Source organism: Pan troglodytes, chromosome 16 (genome assembly GCF_028858775.2).
Source record: "Pan troglodytes isolate AG18354 chromosome 16, NHGRI_mPanTro3-v2.0_pri, whole genome shotgun sequence".
Lineage (NCBI taxonomy): Eukaryota > Metazoa > Chordata > Mammalia > Primates > Hominidae > Pan > Pan troglodytes.
The window spans coordinates 75,327,613-75,351,685 of NC_072414.2; the positions used below are offsets into that span (position 1 = coordinate 75,327,613).

General features: G+C 43.1%; 1 protein-coding gene across 4 annotated transcripts in view; it reads left to right on the forward strand.

Moving 5' to 3' along the window:
- Positions 1-811: 811 nt before the first annotated feature.
- BNC1 (basonuclin zinc finger protein 1) overlaps positions 812-24,073 on the forward strand; it is a 28,858-nt gene continuing 5,596 nt past the window's right edge. Inside the window, exons 1-4 of one of the 4 annotated variants that reach the window (XM_016927313.2) lie at positions 812-1,032; positions 17,331-17,430; positions 18,492-18,727; positions 20,763-22,627. In XM_016927313.2, the coding sequence (XP_016782802.1) occupies positions 934-1,032; positions 17,331-17,430; positions 18,492-18,727; positions 20,763-22,627 (2,300 nt within the window). In that variant the 5' untranslated portion in view covers positions 812-933. The other 3 variants (XM_009429707.5, XM_063794279.1, XM_009429709.5) reach the window with 3 other exon arrangements.

The window sequence follows — 24,073 nt, forward strand, 5'->3', positions numbered from 1 at the left end:
GCAGAAACCCGGACGCTGCTGCAGCAGCTGTGGGCGATCTCCGTCAGCTCCTGGGCTCCAGGATCCTGCGGCCTCAGCCCCTCCGCGTCTGCTCTCGGGGCCACCACCTCCAGTTGGCTTCTCCAGGGCACTTCATTTCATTTCGTCCCTAGCATCCAATAAGACGCGAAAAACTTAATCCCATTTTACAACTGAAGCCACTGAGGCCCAGAGAGCAAAGCCATTTGTCCTGGGAAAGTGGTCAAGCTGGGACTTCGACTCTTCAGACCACCCAAGGGAAGGGGTGTGTGTGTGTGTGTGTGTGTGCGCGTGTGCGGTGGGGGGGGCTTGTTTTGAGTTATTAAGAAAACCTCCTGGCGACCCCCTTCTTCCACATCCCAAGACGCTCGTCCCGCACTTTCTCGGGAATGAGGTTTCTGCAGGCGAGGGCGGCGCGGCCTTCTTCCTCGGCGGCAGTGAGACCCCGAGGGCGCCCCAAGGTAGGAGGGGAGGCCGAATCATCTCCTGAGAAGAGCGCCAGAGAACTTCAGAGCGTTTCGCCCTTCCCCGGGAGAGGCAAACACCGACACGTCTGTGTCTTTTACCAACAAGTGCCTTCAAGCCCGGCGGGGGCAGACACCTCCGCGCCGGCCGCCGGCGAGGTCTCCGCGGTCTGCGGGGGCCACGGCCTCGCCTCAGCTGCGCTGATTTAGGGCGTTATCCGGTCCCGGGGCGGGAGGCGGCCTCCCGGGCGGCGAAGCAGCGCCCGCGGCGTGGGGCGACCGCGCGGTGGGCGGAGGGGCAGGGGGAGGGGCGGAGGGGCGTCCCCGGGGCGCAGGGGGCGGGCGTGCGGGCACACGCGGTGCGCGGCGGGGGCGGCCATCGTGCTGCGCAGCCTGGGCGCTTGGGGAGCCGCCCACTTCGCCGGGTCGCGCCCCGACGGCCGGAGCGTGGATGCGGCGGCGCCCGCCGAGCCGGGGCGGACGCGGGGCGGCCCGGGCCCGGGAGACGCGCCGGCAGCCTCGGCACCGCAGCGGTCGCAGGATGGCCGAGGTAAGCGCGGCGCCCTCCGCGGGCGCGGGAATTCTCTGTGCGCGGAGCAGGCGGCCCGGGACGCCGCTGGGCTCCGGCTCCCGTGGGTACCCGAGGGCCACCTCCCGAGGGCCAGCTGGCTACCGGCGCGGCAGCGCGGCCCCGAGGCGCGGCGGGAGGGACCGTGGTCTCCGGCCGGGAGGCGGCGGCGGGGGGGTTGGGGCTCTGGGACCCGTCCCTGCCCGACGTCCCGGAGCTGGCAAACGGTCTCCGCGCCGGATCAGCGGGCGCGTCGGAGGTGCCGGCGGGCCAGCCTGTGGAAATCGGCGGCGGCACTCGGCGGGTACCCTACACGCCACTCTCTGCCGCCCGCACCCCAGACTTCAGCCCAGGACGTTAGGACTTGCTGTTTCCACCTGTGGGGGTCGACTCCTTTTTTTTTTTTTTTTTCTTTTACCTCAGAATTTGTGAAACAGCTGATATTTCACACTGGCCGTCTTTCTCTCCGGGGATTGTTCCTCTGGAGAACGGGGCGCGCGGCAGCCTCCGGTCACTCCGAGGAGAATTGCGGAGACGGGCGGGTGGCCGTGAGGAGGCTCCCGTCCACTGCGGGACAAATCTTTTGTAGAGCAACAACAACAACAAAAAACAAAACAAACCCACAAGAACAAAAAACCCACGACTGAAAATCGCTATTTAGACAGGTCCGGTCCGAAAGCTTCCGGGACATAGACCGAGCGTTGATCGTGTGCGGGGCAGATTTGACCAGCTTCACTGCGGACCCTGGAGTCCTTGTCGCGGCTCCGCGCGAGGTGGCCCGTCTTTCAGAAAGCGCTGGGACGGGGCTAAGGCGTTTGGGCTCAGGGCGGGAAGCCGGGCCGAGCCGCGTCCGCCGCTCCGAGGTTTTCCTGGAGTGACAGGAAGTGGGCCTGGGCTGCGGAGCCCGCGGCTGCGCCTGCCGCTTCCTTCAGGGGTTTGCATGGGAAGCGCCGGGACGGGAAGCCCCCGGCCCCCGACTTCGAGCTCCCTTAACAGTCCCGCCCAGCCTGGCCTTGGGACCTGCGAGCGCGTGGCTCGCCCGTCTCGGGAGCGCCCCGTCGGTTCCGTGCTGGGAGCCGGGCGGCGGCGGCGAGGCTGGGGGCCGCGGGCGGAGAAGGAGGAGGCCGCTGCGGGGTCTCCCGCTGCTCCTCCGGAGCCGCCGCCCAGACCCGGAGCCCCGCCGCCGCCTGGCTTTGCCGGAGTTCCTCGGGATTTGTCAGCCAGATGTGACAAGATTGTGGCGAGGCGAGTGAAGGAGATCTGATATTAATCAGCGCGTAGCTCCGAGCCAAACTTTCACAAATGCGGTGTAGAAACATGTTCTTCTCATTTAAGGCATCTCTTTGTGGCTGCGGGGCTGCCACCGCTCCCAGTCTGACAGTTAAGTGGAATGCCATCTCCCAGCCTTAATTGTGTGAGTGAAGTTGTGTGTGGTTGGGGGGTGGGGGGCATCAGACGCTCGGGGGTTCGGTAACGTCCCCTGGTTTTATGGCTGTGCTCGCCGCAGTCCTCTGAAGGCCAGGGCATTTAAATCGGCCCAGACGCCTGGTCTCAGCCAGGCCTCTGCTGTTAACACTTAAGGGGCCTAAGAGAGGCCCCACCGGTGTCCTGGGAATCCCTGTCAGGGAGAGAGAGAGAGTGTGTGTGTGAGGGAGAGAGAACATGTGTTACTGCATAGGACCACAGAGCAGATGTAGCAACAATTTTTTTTAAAATATATTCTTTTCATCAAAGCGACAAGATTTTGGCTTGACAGTAAGTGAATTGAAAAACAGCATTTGGCAGATTTTTTTTCATTCGCTGTTTATTTAATTTGCTATTCGATTTTATGGGATCTCTTGATAAGATTCTAAGTCTTCGACCCTGAGTTTGCAAATACGTGTTTATGTATTGAAACTTTTGTTCAGTGATGGATACACTGACTCTCTTTTCATTGATCCCTTCCCAGATTCGTTGATACATATTAAAACCTTGTTAAAATAGTTTGTCAAAATAAAATTTTGTACATCATATAAAAGAACATTACTTCAGATGTTACAAATTGTACTGGATTTGATTTGCTCTTTAAAGAGGTGTGAAAAGATAGCTTCTCCTTTTGTGATGATGAATTTTGAGAAATAACTATTCTTTTTGGCATACTTTCAGATGGTTAAAGCGAATAAGATACGAGTCATCGTTTGATTTCTCATCTAATAAGTTTGCTAACTAATTTCACCAAGAAACTATTACTATTTCAAGTCAACTGTTGGTTGAACGTGTTCCTGTTGTAGTTAAATGCTGAGAAGAGGTGGTGAAATCTTCACCTAGCACACATGATGCTCACACTTTGGGAACTCGTAATTATGTTCAGGCATCTGCATAATTTAATATGAATATCATCTGTACCTATAGTGTCCCTTCAGACTAGTAAGGATTTAGGGACATTCTCCTCCTTCAGAAAGTGGTTAAAGTTCTTTGGCCATTGATACCTACAGTGATCTGTTTGCTGTGGTTATAATTCTCATTAGAAATATTGACTAACATGAAGTAATTGCCTTGGAAGCATGAGATTTACTAGAGGGCTATTTTATTTTTTATTGCATCTCCCCCATGTAGCAGTTAGGCCTGCATCCCAGGCCCATGCCCACTTTCTGTACCTCAAGATCATCAGATTGGAAAGACGATCCAACCTGATAGATGAGAGAGAAAACCATACAGGTTTCCCTGTGGAACAAAGTAATTGTCCCTAAGCACACATTTGTCATTTATGAATGCCTAGGGATAAGTATAAACGGGGAAACATTTTAAAAGTTCAATTTGTCAGTAAAATTAAACTGCAGCTTATGGAGTGGGGGGCAGAAGTGTCTTTTAGCTTCTGTATGTGGCTTTAGAAGTAATTTTGATGTGGCCATTAAAAGGGATGCCCTGAAGGTTCCACAGGGTAAATTACTTACAGGAGTGTGCTTCACCCCAGGGTGAATTTTCTCCTCTACAGATGTCATTTAGAGTGGGTTACTTTTGTCAGAAACTGTCCTTTTTAGAAAGAACTGAAAATACCTTAGCTAAGGTAAAATCTCAATGATGAGACACCCATCTTTTTAGTATCTAAAATCAAGATTTAGGGAGTTAGTACTTTTCTTTTAATTACGTAATTCCAAGTGTTCTACTGCAGAGTTTTTGTTTCTTTATTTTTGATGACTTCCTGAGAGATGTTAAAGACAACTGGATTCTGCTCAAAAGAAGCATCTGGAAAGCATTTCTTTTTCCTTTTAAACTGGTTTCCACCTGAAAACCTTATTTCTGCATATCTTGTCATTCTTTGAAGTCCTTTTCCTAATTCTGGAAATTCCAAGATTCCACTGTGGCACCATTTCTCTGCACAGACACATGCCTATTTTAGCCGAAGAGGGTGGGTATAAACAGAGAACAGATTTGTTTCTCCAGGGTCCAATTTTGGGCCTTCTCAAACCTCACATAGTTAGTTATCGGCAAACAGACTGTCACTCTTGCCGTCCACACATGGACTTATTATTATAAACCAGCCTAACAAATCACAGGAGGACTCTGCCTTGGGTAAATGATAATTTCATTCAACTAATGTGAAACAAAAGAGAGATGGAGAAATAAAATGTGAGGGTCAGGTCCAAACAGCCCTGTCCATAGGGAAATAGTTGCCTCAGGTAAACTCTTAATTCAGGGTTCTAACATTTTTTCATATAGTTAGATTAGTTTGATTGTCTCCTACAGATTATTTGTGTGATCCTACCAAATACTCAAACCTCAAATTTCTTTTCTAGTTGTACATCAGCTTCCGGAAGTGTTGTCCTTTTTCTGTAGTCCTCTAATTGTTTCTTGCATTATTCATTATGAAGGTAAAATTTTTATACTGTCAACTCTTAACATTTCATGATACTTCACACTGAATTTGAAGCAAGGGATCAGGATGGCATAATTAACTAAGTTTGATCTTTTCTTTTTGAAAACTTAGTTTCAAAAACCTAGTTCTCAATGAGTCCCCAAAAGAATGTTTTACAAAATCTTACTTAGAAATGTTCACAATTTCGTCTTTATTTTGTATCAGCAGCAGTAGTGAAGTTGCATTGCTTATGTAACTTAGGTAAAATTATGCTAAAGTGTAAGTGTTTTGCTCTGTATTTTTTTCCTCAGGCTGATTCAACTATGTTCGGAAAGTTCCCTTTACATGCAATTAATATCTTTTGGTTTTTTGTTATCAAAGGTTTCTAAAGATTACCTCTGAGGTTTCCCAAATTTAGGTTATAAAGGAAAAAATATATCCATATAATTTACATTTCTGTACAGTTCTTAAATTTTTTTAAAGAAGAAATATTTGGCTTGGCTTTTAAGGTAACGTTTGCATGTTTTTCAGCTATTTCATAGATTTTCAGTTTTTGAAACTAATAATTTTAAGAAAAAAAGCTCAGACATTAAATTATTTTGGCACAGAGTTTATACTTTGATTCATAGACATCAAAAGAACAAGTATTTTCCCCATCACAGTCTTTGAACTAAGCAGCTAGAGAACACTACAAATGTGTCATGCATACTTTAAACTCACAGGTAGACTCAGCCCAATCAATATCTGTCACTTGAAGGAGCTCTACCTCCCACCTGCCCTTTCTCTGCCAGACCCTTCTCCATGCCCTCAGTCTTTGGTCTCTCATTTCATCCTCATACTTGCAGTGAGAAACCAGATTTTGTCCATTCTCCTTTAGTGTTGTGTTTATATTGCAAATGCTGACTACCTGGTTTCTGAGGCTGCCCACATCTCCTTTTAACCATGCTTGTGGTAAACAGTGCCTCCCCATTCTTTAGAAAGCCAATGATCCTATGAACCCAATAAAGAGACTCCTGGCTGCTCATCTGGACAGCCCAGGCCCACCTTATTTTGTCTTTCAAGGTAGGTCTCACTGCCCATAACAGAGACCTGTGCTCTGTGGCCCAGGCTCCTTGGCCTGACACATATGTACATGGTAAGCTTTACTTTGTACCTAGGCTTGTGGTATTTCTTGCATGCACTGATGAGAGCATGCCTTCTTCCTGGAGGAAGCCCTCTCTGGCCTCTCTGTACAACCTTGACTTCTCCATTTCTCCTATCCCACTCAAACTATTTAATTTGGGGGAGAGTAGGAGTTTGACTTATTTTTTCACTTTTTATTATAGAAGATTTCAAACAATCAAAATTAGAATGAAACGATGTAATATGTGCTTGGGGATTCAACAGTTACCAACTTTGGGCCAGTCTCATTTCATCTGTATTTCCTACCCATCATAACCAACACTAGATTACTTTAAAGCAAATCCTAGGCATTATATAATTTCATTCATATATATTATAATATGAAGCTCTAAAATACAAAGCCTCTTTTTTAAAAAACCAGGGCAGTATACCATAGAGCACCTAAAAAATTAACAATAACTGTAATGTCATTAAATTTCTAATTGGTGTTCAAATTTCCTTGATTACCTGACAAACTTTATATTACAGTTGGTTTCTTCAAATCAGGATTCAAGTAAGGTCCGTACATTGTCTTTTTTAATATATAGGTTCATACTTTACTTTTTTCCTTGCAATTTATTTGTTGAAAAAGCTGGATCATTTGTCCTGTAGAGTGCTCCCTGGTCTGAATTTCAATGATTATTTCCTTGTAGTATCATTTAAACATTCCTGTATCTCCTGTATATTCTTAAATTGGAGTTGAGTAAGAGGCTTGATCCAATTCAGGTTTGAACTTTTTTATCAAGAACACCAGATGTGTGGTGGTATGTATCCTTCAGTCCAGAGACAAATGGCCTCCTATTTTTCATTAGGAGTTGCGGAATGGTGATACTCTAGTTCTTCATTTATTTGATCCACATTCAGAGATAATCTTTGTCTCATCAATGATTTTTTTACCCTGAAATACAGGTTATATAGCAAAGGATACACACTTGATTTTTTTCCTTTGTTTACCAATTTTCAGAATAGTTAGTTGGTTTCCTAGCATTTTCTAAAAGTGGCCAATGAGTTCTGTTTGTTTTGAGTATATTTTGAATTCCTAGATTTTAACACAGTGAATGACTCATGCTAATTTTTGACAAATCATATTCTCTACTCTGCTGTTTTTGACCAACCCAGTTGTGTGATTTTTTCTTGCAGTCATTCAAGTCTTCTCTAGTGTCAGACACTGGCAATTACTCATCTTTGTATCTCCATGAAGCTCCCCATGGTTACCAAGTACATAGTAGATGCTTTAGAAACAAACAAATAAAAACCTTGTTAAATAAATGATTATCATTTTCTTAAACTATTAGTGGAAGATGATGGCATGATGTGTTGAGTGTCTGCCCCATGTGTGTTTCTCAAGGTCAGCTAAAGTCCGACACTCTCACCTGCAGATAAGCTGCCTCACATTAAAGGACTTAGTGGGCTTCACCTCTCTTCTTCCTGGTTGTCCTTATTACCTATTTGGCAAAGGGTGATACTATTTTTCAGAATCCTAGTTGTACCTCTGTGGGTTTGCATATGTAAGAAAAACAGTGGGAAACTTAAAAAGAAAAAGTGAAAGGAGTGAGTGAAAAGTGAGAGGTGGGAAGGTAAGGAGAAAAAAAAAATCCAGTTCTAATAAGGAAAATAAGAAGTGCAGAGGCAGAGCAGCTCCAAAGAGCAGTGGGGTAGAGAATTAACTCCCACCCTTGAATGATGCAGTTTCCTAAACCAGGAAGGCTAGCTCTGCAGCCACAGAAAGAGTAAGAATGACAATTTCACAACAGGTTAAGTGAAGCCAGGCTCTCCACCTAGACACCAAAGGTAGCCCAGCTGCTTTAAAAGATGTCTTGTTTTATGTGTCCTGATTGGCAGTTTTTGATATGCACGTTAGCAACAATTATCTATATTCAACATTTAAAAAGTACTACTTAGAAAAAACTGGCCAGGCGCGGTGGCTCATGCCTGTAATCCCAGCGCATTGGGAGGCCAAAGTGGGCAGATCATGAGGTCAGGAGATAGAGACCATCCTGACTAACACGGTGAAACCCCATCTCTACTAAAAATACAAAAAGTTAGCCGGGTGTGGTGGTGTACATCTGTAGTCCCAGCTACTCAGGAAGCTGAGGCAGAAGAATCACTTGAACCTGGGAGGCAGAAGTTGTAGTGAGCCAAGATCCCACCACAGCACTCCAGCCTGGGTGACAGAGCCAGACTGTCTCCAAAAAAGAAAAAAAGTGAATCAGGAGTTCAAGACCAGCCTAAGCAACATAGTGAGACCCCCATCTCTATAAAAACATTTTTTAAAAAATTAGCTGGTTATGGTGGCATGCACCTATGTGGGATTTGGGAGGGCGAATAAAGTGGGAGGATCCCTTGAGCCTGGGAGGTAGAGACTGCTGGGAACAGTGATCACTGTCCTCCAGCCTGGGTGACAGAACAAGACCCTGTCTCAAAAAAAGAAAATCCTGAAGCATTTTTATTGTAAAGCTTGGTGGCTGTTAAAAAGTGATTTGTGGTTTGCCAGACTGGGTTTTTAAATTTCAAGTTGAAGAGTTACGATTTTTTTCCACTGAGAATCTGGCATAGCCTTAGAATCTCACACGTAAGAGAGGACCACAGACTCTAAAACTTAACTTCGGTAATCTCTGCTAGTGAGTCATTTTCCATGTGGTTTTTACATGGCCCTCTCCATAGTCAACTGGAAGATCAGTGTGTAAACTAGAAACTGCATTTGGCTGCAAATTAAAAGAATTCCTAAATAATAGTTGCTACTCTTTCTTCTCAGCCATCCTTAGGGCATGACCTCGGTATTGCCTCTTAGTCACAAAATGGTATCTGAGCTCCTGCCATCAGGTTCTTGTTCCAAGAAAGAGGAAGAGGGAAAGGCAGACAGGTCTTACAGTAGAGTCATCTGCTATTTATGAGGAGTTTTCTACAATACTTCACCCAACAATTTGTATTGTATACCATTGGTCAGTACTTAAGTCACCGGACCACCAACTGAGACTTGGAAATTAAATTTATTTTTACTAAGGCATATTGGGGAAAAAGATAACTGGGGGAAAAAGATTAATAATCAGTAAGCGTAGTACAGTTCTCTCATTGATTTGTTCAATCATTCATTTACTTTCTCAGATAATACCAGTGGAGGGCTTACCAAGTATCAGGCCCAGTGCTAGGTGTTGGTTTGGAGTTTTCCTGCAGGAATGATTCATTGTGAAGCAACTTTTTTAGGGGCTTTTACCTTAGATATTTTTGGTAGCTCTGTGCAGAGTCGGACAACCAGAGCCCAGAAGACCGAAGAACTTACTTGTTGTGGGTCTGGCAGCAGTAACAGTCTCACTGTTTTGATTGATCGCTTCAGCTCCCCATCTGTGTATCCACATTAATATGGCTAACAGGCCTCTGAGGTAGGCAGGAGTAGGTTTCCAGCCCACGTGATGGCCAAAGGCACCAAGGCATGGAGCTGAAGTTTTTACATGGCTTAACTGGAAGTAAGACATAGGTTGAGGCCAATCCTAGGTTTTACTACCTCTCAGTGAAAGGTGCCCAGTGAGGTGAACGGGAAGGAGCTCGGGCTCCCCAGCCCTGCAGCCAGAGGTATCTTTTTAACAGGGAGATTATATTCATTTCATACATTAAAAAAAAAAAGGCTTACTGTTAAAATCCAGACTCCTTCACCTGCCCCACAAGGTCCTATGCACAGTGGTCTCTGACACCTGTCTTATTCTCATTTTCTGCTAATAACCTCAACAACTTCACTCCAGCTACATTGGCCCCTTAACTGTTCCCTGAACACCCATCTCTATTGTGCCTCAGAGCCTTTGCACTTGCTATGCCTTCTCTCTTAAATACTTCCTCTCTCTCCAGTCTGCACATGACCAACTCCTTGGCATGCCTTGGGACTCAATTCACATGTTACCTCCTCAAAGGCTCTTGATGATGACTCAGTCTAAAACATTCTTACTCCTGTCCCTATCCCTCCATGCCACCCAGTTAAATCATTAGCATAGCTTTCTTCTTAGTTTTTTTTTTTTTTTTTTTTTTTTGAGATGGAGTCTCTGTCGCCCAGGCTGGAGTGCAGTGGCACAATCTCGTCTCACTGCAACTTCCACCTCCCGGGTTCAAGCAGTTCTCCTGCCTCAGCCTCCCAAGTAGCTGGGATTACAGGCATGCGCCACCACGCCTGGCTAATTTTTGTATTTTTAGTAGAGATGGGGTTTCGCCATGTTGGCCAGTCTGGTCCCGAACCCCTGACTTCAGGTTCCCTGCCTCGGCCTTCCAAAGTGCTGGGATTACAGGCGTGAGCCACTGCGCCTGGCCTCTTCTTAGTTCTTTCATAACACTTGCCTTATTCTGAAATGATACTGTTTGTTGTTCATTTCCTGTCTCTGCCCTCTAGAATATAAGCTCCTTGAAGGTAGGGACCTTATCAGTTTTGTTCAACATTTTAATCTGTAGAATTTAGAACAATGCCTGGCTCATAAATGCTCAGTAAATACTTATTCAATGAATGAAATGTCTTTACTGTGTGGAACTTTAATGTCCCCATCTGCAGAATGTGTATGATAATACCTAACTCTGAAAGTGGTTGTAGGAATTAAATGAAACCATAACTGTAGTTAGCACCAAATACTGATATTTCAAGACGTAATCCTCCCCTAGTATCCAAATTTGAGACCATCCCAGTAGCCTGTAAGTTCTTTACCTTCCTCATCTATAAAATCGGGATAGTAATACCTAATCTCCCTGGGTAGTTGTGAGAAAGAAATGAAATAATTCTTGTACACTGATTAGTACAGTGTCTCACATGTAATAAATGCTCAATAAGGCTCACCAACTGCATGACCCTGGGCATGTTACAAATCTTCCATAAATTTAAGTTTCTGAGAAGAATTCTCTCCTCACAGTACTGTAGTGAGGTTTAAAATAGATCACATGTTAAACCACGTCAAAAAGCAGATGCTGGAAGGGTGGCTAATCTACCCACCACTGAACTCAGCCTTGTCCAGTAGAGCTTTCTGTGATGATGGAAATGTTCTGTATCTCCACTGTCCAATAGAGTAGCCACTATCTACATGTTGCTACTATGCACCTGAAATGTGGCTAGTGTGACCAAGGGGCTGAATTTTACATTTTATTTATTTATTTATTTTGAGATGGAGTCTCACTCTGTCACCCAGGCTGGAGTGCAGTGGCGCAATCTCAGCTCACTGCAAGCTCCGCCTCCCAGGTTCACACCATTCTCCTGGCTCAGCCTCCCCTGTAGCTGGGACTACAGGCGCCTGCCTCCACGCCCGGCAAATTTTTTGTATTTTTTAGTAGAGACAGGGTTTTGCCGTGTTAGCCAGGATGGTCTCGATCTCCTGACTTCGTGATCCACCCACCTCGGCCTCCCAAAGTGCTGGGATTACAGGCGTGAGCCACCGCACCTGGCCATTTTATTTAATTTTAATTAACACAAATGACTCCCTTCAAAGGGCCAGTGCTGTGAATCTGGGAACCCCAAAATTCCCTCTTCCCCTTACCAGTTAGTCCCCCAGGAATATCCCCCTGGGTTTATCTTCAGTGAAATGAAAGTATATGCACATACTAGAGATGAAAACAGCCTTGAACTAAACAGTTTTTATTCTGAGCTCAATTCAAATCCCATGAGAGACCTACTCTGTCTGGCACTGAATATCTATGTATATACCCAACTATGTGCCTAGCCTGATCACTGCCAGGAATTCAACTCAGCATCTCCTGACAAGAGGCCTGTGGTAGCATCTCCTCAAGCCAAAGGTAGAAGAGGTGTCCGAGAGACGAAGTGGGTCCAGGAGCATGCCTAAAAACTAGGTCATAACTTTCTATCCCAAGACTGCAAAACCCAATCTTCCATCACATACTAGGTGTGTCAGTAGTTTTTAGATAAATGAGAAAACGATAGTTACAAAAAAGCAAACCAGGATTTTGAATGTTGATTTGTAGCACATCAAAGTGATTAATAACAATTCTGAAAATAGTCTGATTAAGATGAGTGCATTAAAAAGCAATGATCGTGTCTTGATGAGTTCAGAATGTTGTAAACATCTGCTTTATGTTTCTGAAGAATGGAACAAGAATGGATTCCAAAGACTATACATTTTAAGAGTTTTCCATTTTGATTTACATGAGTACTTTTTGTCCTGTAATTAGAATATTTTCGTTTAATTTCATTTTAGAAGTTTTCATTTATCTTTAGATAATGGTGCTGTAATTTTACTATGTCGTGGAGTTCTAAGATGGGTGGAAAAACCCAAGGGCCTTGATATTGGAAGTTTTCTTAGACACTGTAATTAGCTTTTTTAGTTCATAAATAATTCCTCTGAGATTTATTTCCATAGATGTTTAATGAGCTTTATTAAGCCTTATTCAAATGGGCTCATGGAGAACCACAAGAATATTTCTCATAAAGCTGCATTCATTCATTGAATTATAGACAAAATTATTTAAAATTGTCCCGAAACGGAAGCTAAAATTGCCCCCAAACTAAAACTATAGGCCCCAAATGCCCATGGGAGTGGTATAGGCCCCCCCAAGGGCATTTGGCAGTGTCTGGAGACATTTTTGGTGGTCACAACTGGAGGGTAGGGTGTAACTGGCATCTGGTTTGTAGCAGTCAGGGATGCTGATCAGATGTCATACATACAGAACAGCCCCCCACTACAAAGCATTATCCAGCCAAAATGTCAGTAGTGCCAAAGTTGAGAAAACCTGACCTAGGTGACGAGATGCAAAAAATAAGTTTCAGTATTAATCTATGAAATATGCTTGGAATTGTTCCCTCTATGATTTTGCTGTGCTGAACCTGAGACAGTCACCTGGTTTCCTGGGTTGCGTGAGCCTTTTGAGCAGAGTCTTCAGGAAGCATGTGCTTAAGGACATCTCTACTTCTGGTTAAAGCAGGTCTTATTTTCCAAATAAGCAAAATGTGAATTTACTCATATAATTCCAACATCTTGTTTTTAAAGAGTGAATGGGGCCTGGTGCAGTGGCTCACACCTGTAATTCCAGCACTTTGGGAGGCCGAGGCAGGTGGATCATCTAAGGTCAGGAGTTCGAGACCAGCCTGGCCAACATGGCAAACTCCATCTCTACTAAAAATACAAAAAAAAAAAAAAAAAAAAAAAGCCAGGTGTGGTGGTGCATGCCTGTAATACCAACTACTCAGGAGTCTGAGGCACAAGAATCACTTGAACCTGGGAGGTGGAGGTTGCATTGAGCCAAGATTGTGCCACTGCACTCCAGCCTGGCCAATAGAATGAGACTCCGTCTCAAAATAAATAAAAAATTTTTAAAAAGGAATGGCATTTTGAGGGATATAATCCAAAATAAGAACTTTTCTCCCTTTTAAAATTTTTCTGTAAAATGGTCATATTTATAGAATCAAGATGGTGAAATATTTCAGAGGTTTAGTACTGAGTGTACTGGTGCTATAGAGAATGTAGCAATAATTGGTTCATCCGTGAGCTGATGTTCAGAGGGTTGCAGCCAAGTTTGAGATGCTGAACAACGTTTTAGGTGTATTACAAACTAAGTTAATCGTGCCTTTTAGAATTTTTGTTTTGACAGTGTGTAATGTAAATTCAACCATCACTCACTTGTATCCTTTAACTTACATTCAAGGTAACTATATAATTATGTATATAGGTATACTTACATAGATGTATACTGTTCATGTATTTAATACATTTGTATGTGTATATGCAAGTATAAACTCTGTAACCAAAAAGTAAAATAATTTCTGTCATTAGAACAGTGTTTCTTGATTTTTTTTCATTAACCTCCACACCTAAGGAGATTTTAGACATTTTTTCTTAATTGTGCCTCTCCAAAGAAATTTTAGGATCACACCATTGCGATATAGGTTTATGTATGTATGTACATCTGTGTTTATACATAGAGTAATTCTTTCACCCCCCAAGACCAATTTTTATTCCTTTGGGGATGATAGCATCACCCTTGAGAATGCATGCATTATTAAAGTGAGTGTTAATCACATGGAGTTTTTTGTATTATACTGTACAGTTTACAAGAGCAAAACCTTTTCTCCCACATTTCCTGTTTTTTGGTAGCCTCTTGAATGGATTAGGTAATGCTGTTGCTATTTACTGTACACCTCAGTTTTAAACAGCCCTATTCCGCATCACCTGAAAATGCCTAGCTGCAGCTGTGTTCAAACCCATTCTAGTCCAAAATAAATCTTAGAAGACAGTCAAATCATGAAAAATTTAACCTGTATTTAAGCAGGGTCACTGGTTTTTTTGTTTTGTTTTTTGAGGCAGAGTCTTGCTCTGTTTCCCAGGCTGCAACCCCTACCTCCCAGGTTCAAGCGATTCTCCTGTCTCAGCCTCCTGAGTAGCTGGGTCTGCAGGTGCATGCCACCACACCTGGCTAATTTTTGTATTTTTGGTAGAGACAGGGTTTCACTATGTTGGACAGGCTGGTCTTGAACTCCTGACCTCAGGTGATCTGCCCACCTCGGCCTCCCAGAATGCTAGGATTACAGGCGTGAGCCACTGTGCCCAGCCTGTGTTTTAATAATATTTTTATTGAGATGTAATTGACATACCATGAAATTAACTTACAGAGTGTACAGTTGAGTGGCTTTCAGTATATTCATAGAGTTGTGCAGCTATCACTGCTATCTAATTTTAGAACATTTTCATCACCTCAAAAAGAAACCATGGTCAAAATTTGAAACTTCTGTGCTTCAAAGGATACCATCAAGAAAGCGAAGATAACCCAAGGATGGGAGAAAGTGTATGCAAATCATATATCTGGTAATGCACGTATATCTAAAATATATGAGGGTCTTGTATAACTCAATACTAAAAAGGTAAACAACCCAATTTAAAAATAGGCAAAAGATCTGAAGAGACATGTCTCCAGGGAAGACATACAAATGGCCAATAAGCACATGAAGAGATGCTGAGCACCATTCGCCATCAGGGGAATGCAAATCAAAACCACAATGAGATCTCACCCACAGTCACTAGGATGGCTCTGATGAAAAAAACAGACAATAACAAGTGTTGATGAGGATGTGGAGAAATTGGAACCCTCATACGTTGCTGGTGAGAATGTAAAATGATACAGCTGCTTTGGAAAAGTTTGGCAGTTTCTTAAAACATTAAACAAGAGTTACTATGCAATCCAGTAGTTCTAGGACTATACCCAAGAGAAGTGAAAACATGTGTCTACCATATTATTGTACATGTTCCTTTTGGGGAAGATGAAAATGTTCCAAAATTAGATTGTGATGATGGTTGCATAACTCTGTGAATATGCTAAAAATCATTGAATTGTACACCTTAAATGGGTGAGTTATATGGTATGTGTGAATTGTATCTCGATAAAGCTGTTTTTCTCAAAGATGAAAGCAAACCAAACAAGAACACACTCCCTCCAACTACTACCCACTAGCAGTCACTTCTTATCCATACCCTACTCTCCACAGCCCCAGGTAACTACTAATCTGGTTTCTGCCTTTATCAATTGGCCTGTTCTTGACATTTCATGTAAATGGAATCACACAGTCTGTGACTTTTGTGCCTGGCTTCTCTCACTTAGTACATAATATTTTCAAAGTTCATCCATGTTGCAGCATGTATCAGTATTTCATTACTTTTTATTGTTCAGTAGTATTCAGTTGAGTGGATATATCACATTTTGTTTATCTGTTCATCAGTTGATGGATGTTGGGGTTTTTTCTACTTTTTGGCTATTGTGAATAATCTGCTATGAACATTCATATACAAGTTTTTGTAGACATGTTTTTGGTTATTTTGGGTATATACCTAGGAGTGGAATTTCTGGGTCATATAGTAACTCTATGCTTAACTTTTTGAGGAACTGCCAGAATGTTTTCCAAAGTGGCTGTACCATTTTACAATCCCACCAGCAACCAATTTTTAAGTGGAGACTGATCATATACTCCTTAAAATGAATTTCCCAAGTCTTCAGCTAGATTCTCCTTTCCCTCTCCCCCATGCAGGGCCACATAGTCCCTCAATTGGCAGATTAGAGGTTTAAACCTTAATTGTAAGGCTTTTTTATCCCTCCTCCAGATGCGCGCGCACACACACACACACACGCACTTCCCAGTTTCAAGACTCTTGTGAATCATACAAATTCTACCCAGCAGCTCTTCCCAGGAACCTCACTGACAAAGCTGCTTTGAGGGCTTTTTCTGTTTAATAATAGATTATATTCTTCAGGACTGTATCTCCTTTGAGAAACTTGTCTTAAAAATATACGTGAAGCTTTGTGGGTTTTGTCATTGTTGTTTTTGTTTTTTTGAGAGGGAGTCTCGCTCTGTCGCCCAGGCTGGAGTGCAGCGGTGTGATCTTGGCTCACTGCAACCTCAGCCTCCCGGGTTTAAGCGATTCTTCGGCCTTAGCCTCCCGAGTAGCTGGGACTACAGGCATGTGCCACCATGCCCGGCTAATTTTTGTATTTTTAGTAGAGATAGGGTTTCACCATATTGGCCAGGCTGGTCTTGAACTCCTGACTTCGTGATCCACCCACCTTGGCCTCCCAAAGTGCTGGGATTACAGGTGTGAGCCACCATGCTCAGACAAAGCTTTGTTTTTAATACTAGAACTTTGTTGGACATGTACATCTCTATTTTCAATTTCAGCTATATTTTTGTACATTCTATGCCCCCACATAAAACATGGCACCATAACATGCAAGGGGCATTGATGCAAGGCTTGTTCAGCCTGTGTCTGTCTCTTGACAGTCACATAGTTCAGTGAGTGGCGTCAGGGAATCATCCTCAATGTAGTCAGCTATTACATGTTCTCAAATCTTATTTGTATTTTCAGCTTCTACCATATCTGTGGGTGGGGGGAAATAAATTTTATATTTAGATTACTCTCAGTTCATATTATTCTCCCTTTTACTTGTTCCAAGACAGCTTCTGTATACTTTCCAGGGTTGCTGCTTTAGTCAACTTAGAAATTTGGTGAAAATATGTTTACCCTTTCTATGAGCTTAATAACAGTGCAGGAGATTTCATTCTAACCCATAATCTTTTCTTATAAAAAGTTCTGATGTTTAAACTGATTCTTGAATGTGGAATATCTGTGTAATGTGTTCACGGTCTCCAGGTGCAGGGGTGGCTGCTCATCTTTCCAGAGTACAATATACACTTCTGGGCCTGGCACACAGTGGGCACATATTGCTCAATAAATGCTGCCGAATGGAGGAATATGTTTTGTTTGAAATACAATGAATGTTTCACACATCACTTACATGCTCCACATACCTGTTTTCTCCTCTTTTTCAGGCTATCAGCTGTACTCTGAACTGTAGTTGCCAAAGTTTCAAACCCGGGAAAATAAACCACCGTCAGTGTGACCAATGCAAGCATGGATGGGTGGCCCACGGTAGCTTTATTTTTCACCCTCTCTTGGCCTGTAGTGTTACCTCTAAGTAACTTAGAGTTATTCAGGAACTGATTTAATATCTTAAGAATGACAACTAACTAGTAAACTAGTAAGTTACTAGCATGCCCCAGGTAACAGGCTAAGATTCAAAGAGTCTTGAATCTTAACTACTCTATATGGGAAGTGTCTTATTAACCTCACTCTAAAGATGTAGAAACTAGTGCTTCATTGCTATCATTCTGTAATGATAGAAGTATTCTGTTCTATCTATTACAGCCTCTAGGCTAGGATTGCCAGATAAAATACAGAACGCTTAGTTAAATTTGAATTTCAGATAAACAACAGATTGTTTTTTAGCCTAGGTATATCCCAATGAATATTTTTAGTATATGTATATCCTACCCATTCATTGTTTATCTCAAATTTACATTTGGATTTAACTGGGCATCTTTTTTTATTTGCCAAATCTGACAACTCTACAGTAGTCACTTGTGGCTACTGAGTACTTGAAATGTGACTAGTGTAACTGAGGAATGGAGTTTTAAATTTTGTTTAATTTTAACTTAATCTAAATGTAAATAGCCATATGTGACTGATGGCTATTACATTGGACAGCGTGGCCTTAGGGGGGTTAATTTGTTAAGCCCCACAACTAGAAAATGTCAAGCCCCACAACTAACGCTCAAACTCAGATCTCTCAGATTCCCAAACCCAGATTCTTTACCCCCAGACTCTATGCTTCCTGATTAGCTATTCTCTTGATTATGCACCTCCCACCTCAGTTTTTACCCCTTTTCCTTATTCCTTCCTTGTTTGTGACTATTTCTTTCCTTAGCAAGGCCACAAGAAAGGGAGAAAAGTCTCAGGCTAGTTCGTGTATTTTAGAAGTTCCTGTAAATAATTTGAAGTTTCATAGCTATTAAGGTATTTAATCATTTGTATATTCATGTATTTTCTGTGGAATAAATAACCAAGAATTGGTCCTAACCTACTTTTTTTTGCAGTGTTTCTCTTACAATTAGAACTTTTCAAAATGACATTTCCTCAATTTGATTTTTCAGCTCTAAGTAAGCTAAGGATCCCCCCCATGTATCCAACAAGCCAGGTGGAGATTGTCCAGTCCAATGTAGTGTTTGATATTAGCAGCCTCATGCTCTATGGGACCCAGGCCATCCCCGTTCGCCTAAAAATCCTACTGGACCGGCTCTTCAGTGTGTTGAAGCAAGATGAGGTTCTCCAGATCCTCCATGCCTTGGACTGGACACTTCAGGATTATATCCGTGGATACGTACTGCAGGTACAGTAAACATGAACATTGTCCTCCTAGGGTGTTTTCTGAAATTTGTGCCCATATAACTGACGTAACCCAGTTACCTCCCAATGCTACAGCCCTTGGTGGCCATCTTTCCCTTTAATACTTCTTTTCTAATGGCCTAAGCCCCTACCTCATGTTCTTGGGGGGAGTCCAAGGCTTTCCTCCAAGATACCTATGAAGCTTTAGGAGCATTACATATTCTCTGATTTGGCTTTTACTAAACTACCTCTTCCACAATAAACCATTTGCCCCATTTCAGGTGCTGCCTCCATGTCTTTCATTAGTCCCAAACTACTTACTGACACAAGATGCTGTCTGTATCAGATTTTACTGAGAGTTTGGGATTGAGAAAGGGAACTTACATGAACCACACAGCAAACAACTTATAATTTCATAGCACACCTTCCTGTTCTTTAAAGCCTTCTGCCATCTCACTGATGTTCTTCCTTCCTAGGCTCTATTTTTTATATTTCTGTGTTCATGTATGCATTTGCTCATTCTCAGTCTCTCTCTCTCTATGTGTGTGTGTGTGTGTGTGTGTGTGTGTATGTCTCCCTCCTTCCCTCCCTCCCTCCCCACACCCCAGTTTTCTTTTGGCATCTTCATATATTCTCTTCTTTTCTGCAGTATTCCAAGCCCTTCATCCTCTCTGTCCTCTTTATTTTGCAGAGTAGTTTACCTCTGTTCCCAGATCATGCTGAGTGTGTAGGCTTCATGTTTCATTTCCAAAGAGGCTATCAAGGTGTTTTTAGAAGCAAAGAACATGTTTCCTGAGATGAAGCGTCATTCCTTTAAGATATGAAACAGCTACAGCATTGTATTTTCTTGCCATTACACTAGAAAATGTCAAAGTTTGGTAAAAATTTCAATGAAATGGGAGGCGAACATATTTCCAAGACCAACATAGATGTCAGTCTTACTAAGGTAGGCCATGTAATTAAAATGAACACTAAAAACAATTTTATAGACCTAGATCCTCTCCCAATAATCTTAAGCTTAGGCATATTATCCCCATTTTCCAGTCAAAAAACCAGAGACTTAGAGTGCCTCAAAATCATGCTGAAAGTCATTTCACTAGTATGTGGCAGACCCAGAATTTGTACTCACTTCTTTTTAACTCAAAAGACCATAATCTTTCCCTGTAAAAATGTTTGCTCACCTCTAGTGCAGGACCCCCAGCAGACTAGAAACAACCGTTTATGTAGAGTAGCATTATGACCTTACGTTACGACATAGATCAATATTTAATGATCCTAATAATCTTGCTTTCTAGTGTTAGGATTAAAAATATGGAATCAATTACCTTGAACCTCTAGTGCATGAAAAATTTATGATGTTACATTCTTCATCATCTTCAAAACTCTTACATGCACTGTGAAAAATCTCAGTAGGCCATCAAATACATGTTCTGTGATAAAATATTTATTGTAGTTTTGGGAAAAGTTAGGCCTTGCTAGAGTTTGAAAGATCTCCAACACTCCAGTGTAATTACAGCCCTGCTTTGTGAATGTGTGCAGTAGATCAATACAGTTCATTTGTTTTCTGATGTTAGTTGCTTAGGAAGATTATTAAACTTGCAGCAAATGAATACTTGAGCTGCATCTAGGCCTGATTGTTCCATCTATTCTCTTTAGATAAAGAAGTTACTATTGTTCAAATGATACATATTTTAATTTTAGCAGGGAAAATTATTATGTCTAATGCTAGACAAGCAATTGGTCTGAAATGAGGTGAAAAATAATCACTACATTTCCCTGACTTCACTTGAGTAATATGATTTTATTTGTCTCTTTTGCACCAATTGTAGGACTACTGCTAATATTTGTGCAGCTTATGTTCTGCACAAAGCTTCTGGCCTGGGAGAGTAGGGTGAGCAGGGACTAAATTCCCCAAAGCCCTGCATTCATCTTTTTCCTATATGCACAAAAGTATCCCATAGTCTAGTGGACTACATTTTTAGAGGAAAGGGTAAGGAGTTGTAAATTGATCACACTTCTAACATCTGGTTTGGGTTTAGGATGCATCAGGAAAGGTGTTGGATCACTGGAGCATCATGACCAGTGAGGAAGAAGTGGCCACCTTGCAGCAGTTCCTTCGTTTTGGAGAGACCAAATCTATAGTTGAACTCATGGCAATTCAAGAGAAAGAAGAGCAATCCATCATCATACCACCTTCCACAGCAAATGTAGATATCAGGGCTTTCATCGAGAGCTGCAGTCACAGGAGTTCTAGCCTCCCCACTCCTGTGGACAAAGGAAACCCCAGCAGTATACACCCCTTTGAGAACCTCATAAGCAACATGACTTTCATGCTGCCTTTCCAGTTCTTCAACCCTCTGCCTCCTGCACTGATAGGGTCATTGCCCGAACAATATATGTTGGAGCAGGGTCATGACCAAAGTCAGGACCCCAAACAGGAAGTCCATGGGCCCTTCCCTGACAGCAGCTTCTTAACTTCCAGTTCCACACCATTTCAGGTTGAAAAAGATCAGTGTTTAAACTGTCCGGATGCTATTACTAAAAAAGAAGACAGCACCCATTTAAGTGACTCCAGCTCATACAACATTGTCACTAAGTTTGAAAGGACACAGTTATCCCCTGAGGCCAAAGTGAAGCCTGAGAGGAATAGCCTTGGTACAAAGAAGGGCCGAGTGTTCTGCACTGCATGTGAGAAGACCTTCTATGACAAAGGCACCCTCAAAATCCACTACAATGCCGTCCACTTGAAGATCAAGCATAAGTGCACCATCGAAGGGTGTAACATGGTGTTCAGCTCCCTAAGGAGCCGGAATCGCCATAGCGCCAACCCCAACCCTCGGCTGCACATGCCAATGAACAGAAATAACCGGGACAAAGACCTCAGGAACAGCCTGAACCTGGCCAGCTCTGAGAACTACAAGTGCCCAGGTTTCACAGTGACGTCCCCAGACTGTAGGCCTCCTCCCAGCTACCCTGGTTCAGGAGAGGATTCCAAAGGCCAACCAGCCTTCCCAAACATTGGGCAAAATGGTGTGCTTTTTCCCAACCTAAAGACAGTCCAGCCAGTCCTTCCTTTCTACCGCAGTCCAGCCACGCCTGCCGAGGTAGCAAACACGCCTGGGATACTGCCTTCCCTCCCGCTGTTGTCCTCTTCAATCCCAGAACAGCTCATTTCAAACGAAATGCCATTTGATGCCCTTCCCAAGAAGAAATCCAGGAAGTCCAGTATGCCTATCAAAATAGAGAAAGAAGCTGTGGAAATAGCTAATGAGAAAAGACACAACCTCAGCTCAGATGAAGACATGCCCCTACAGGTGGTCAGTGAAGATGAGCAGGAGGCCTGCAGTCCTCGGTCACACAGAGTATCTGAGGAGCAGCATGTACAGTCAGGAGGCTTAGGGAAGCCTTTCCCTGAAGGGGAGAGGCCCTGCCATCGTGAATCAGTAATTGAGTCCAGTGGAGCCATCAGCCGAACCCCTGAGCAGGCCACACACAATTCAGAGAGGGAGACTGAGCAGACACCAGCATTGATCATGGTGCCAAGGGAGGTCGAGGATGGTGGCCATGAACACTACTTCACACCTGGGATGGAACCCCAAGTTCCTTTTTCTGACTACATGGAACTGCAGCAGCGCCTGCTGGCTGGGGGACTCTTCAGTGCTTTGTCCAACAGGGGAATGGCTTTTCCTTGTCTTGAAGATTCTAAAGAACTGGAGCACGTGGGTCAGCATGCATTAGCAAGGCAGACAGAAGAAAATCGCTTCCAGTGTGACATCTGCAAGAAGACCTTTAAAAATGCTTGTAGTGTGAAAATTCATCACAAGAATATGCATGTCAAAGAAATGCACACATGCACAGTGGAGGGCTGTAATGCTACCTTTCCCTCCCGCAGGAGCAGAGACAGGTAAGGCATCTGTAGGCAATCATTTTTTCTAAGGCAGTGGCTCTTCAAGTTTAACATGCATCAGAATCACCCAGAGAATTGTTAAAACACAGACTTCTGAGCCCCACCCTAGAATTTCCACTTCATTAGATCTAGGGTGAGGCCTGAGAGTTGGCATTTTTAACAAGTTCCCAGATGATGCTGATGTTACTATTCTGGGGGCCACAGTTTGAGAAACACTGTTGTATGAATTTTCATATTACAACATTCATGAATACAAGTTCCCAGATGATGCTGATGTTACTATTCTGGGGGCTACAGTTTGAGAAACCGTTCTATGAATTTTCATATTTCAACATTCATGAATTTTTACTTCCAAAAACCTAACCTAATTTGGCTGCAAAACCTGACCTGAAGTGATGTGAGGCTACTTGTAATCTTCTTTAATCTCCTTTTGTGTGGATTTATAAATACATATATAGTACAAATAGTAATGGATTTATTATAGGGCATTAACAATGTTTCATTATATGCATCATTCTGCCTGTCTGAAGTCTGAGAAATTCTGAACTCAGAAACACATCCGGCCTGAAGGGTGTGGGATAAGAAATCATGAACTATGGCCAGGCGCGGTGGCTCATCCCTGTAATCCCAGCACTTTGGGAGGCCAGGGCGGGCAGATCACAAGGTCAAGAGATCGAGACCATCCTGGCCAACATGGTGAAATCCTGTCTCTACTAAAAATAGAAAAATTAGCTGGGCGTGGTGGCATGCACCTGTAGTCATGTCCCAGCCACTGGGAAGGCAGAGGCAGGAGAAACGTTTGAACCCGAGAGGCAGAGATTGCAGTGAGCTGAGATCATGCCACTGCACTCCAGCCTAGCGACAGAGCGAGACTCTGTCTCAAAAAAAAAAAAAAAAATCATGAACTAGTTGTCACATTAGCAGGTTGAGTAAAGCGTAAACAACTATTTGAATAAGAGTGAGAAGGGAGCTTTTTAAATTGCCACTATAGCGTCCCAAAACGTGACTCATTTTCATTTGATAATATGAAATCCATAGAATAAAATATTTTCCTTTATTTCTAGTTACCCAGCTACATTTGAAAGGAAGAATCACTGCTTGATTGAAGGTTTTTTAAATATTAAGTTATAAAAGAATAAAGGTGATTGGCAGGTTGTTTCAGGGACTGTGATTTCTGGTTGAAAGATCCTGAGTTTTCATGACACACACACGCAGGCAAACTGTTTACAAAGTCCCCCGCTATAGAGCATATCTCATCACCGTGGGGATAGCACTGGTGTTACTGTCTTGCTTGTGCTTTTCTTCATGAACTTGAGTCACCTAACCACTCTTCAGGTCACCTTCCTCCCCAGCCTATAAATGGAAGAGCAAGCATACCAAAAGATGGCCCCAGGAGGCTTATGGAAAAGATCAGCTGCCTGATGAAATGGAATATGATAAATG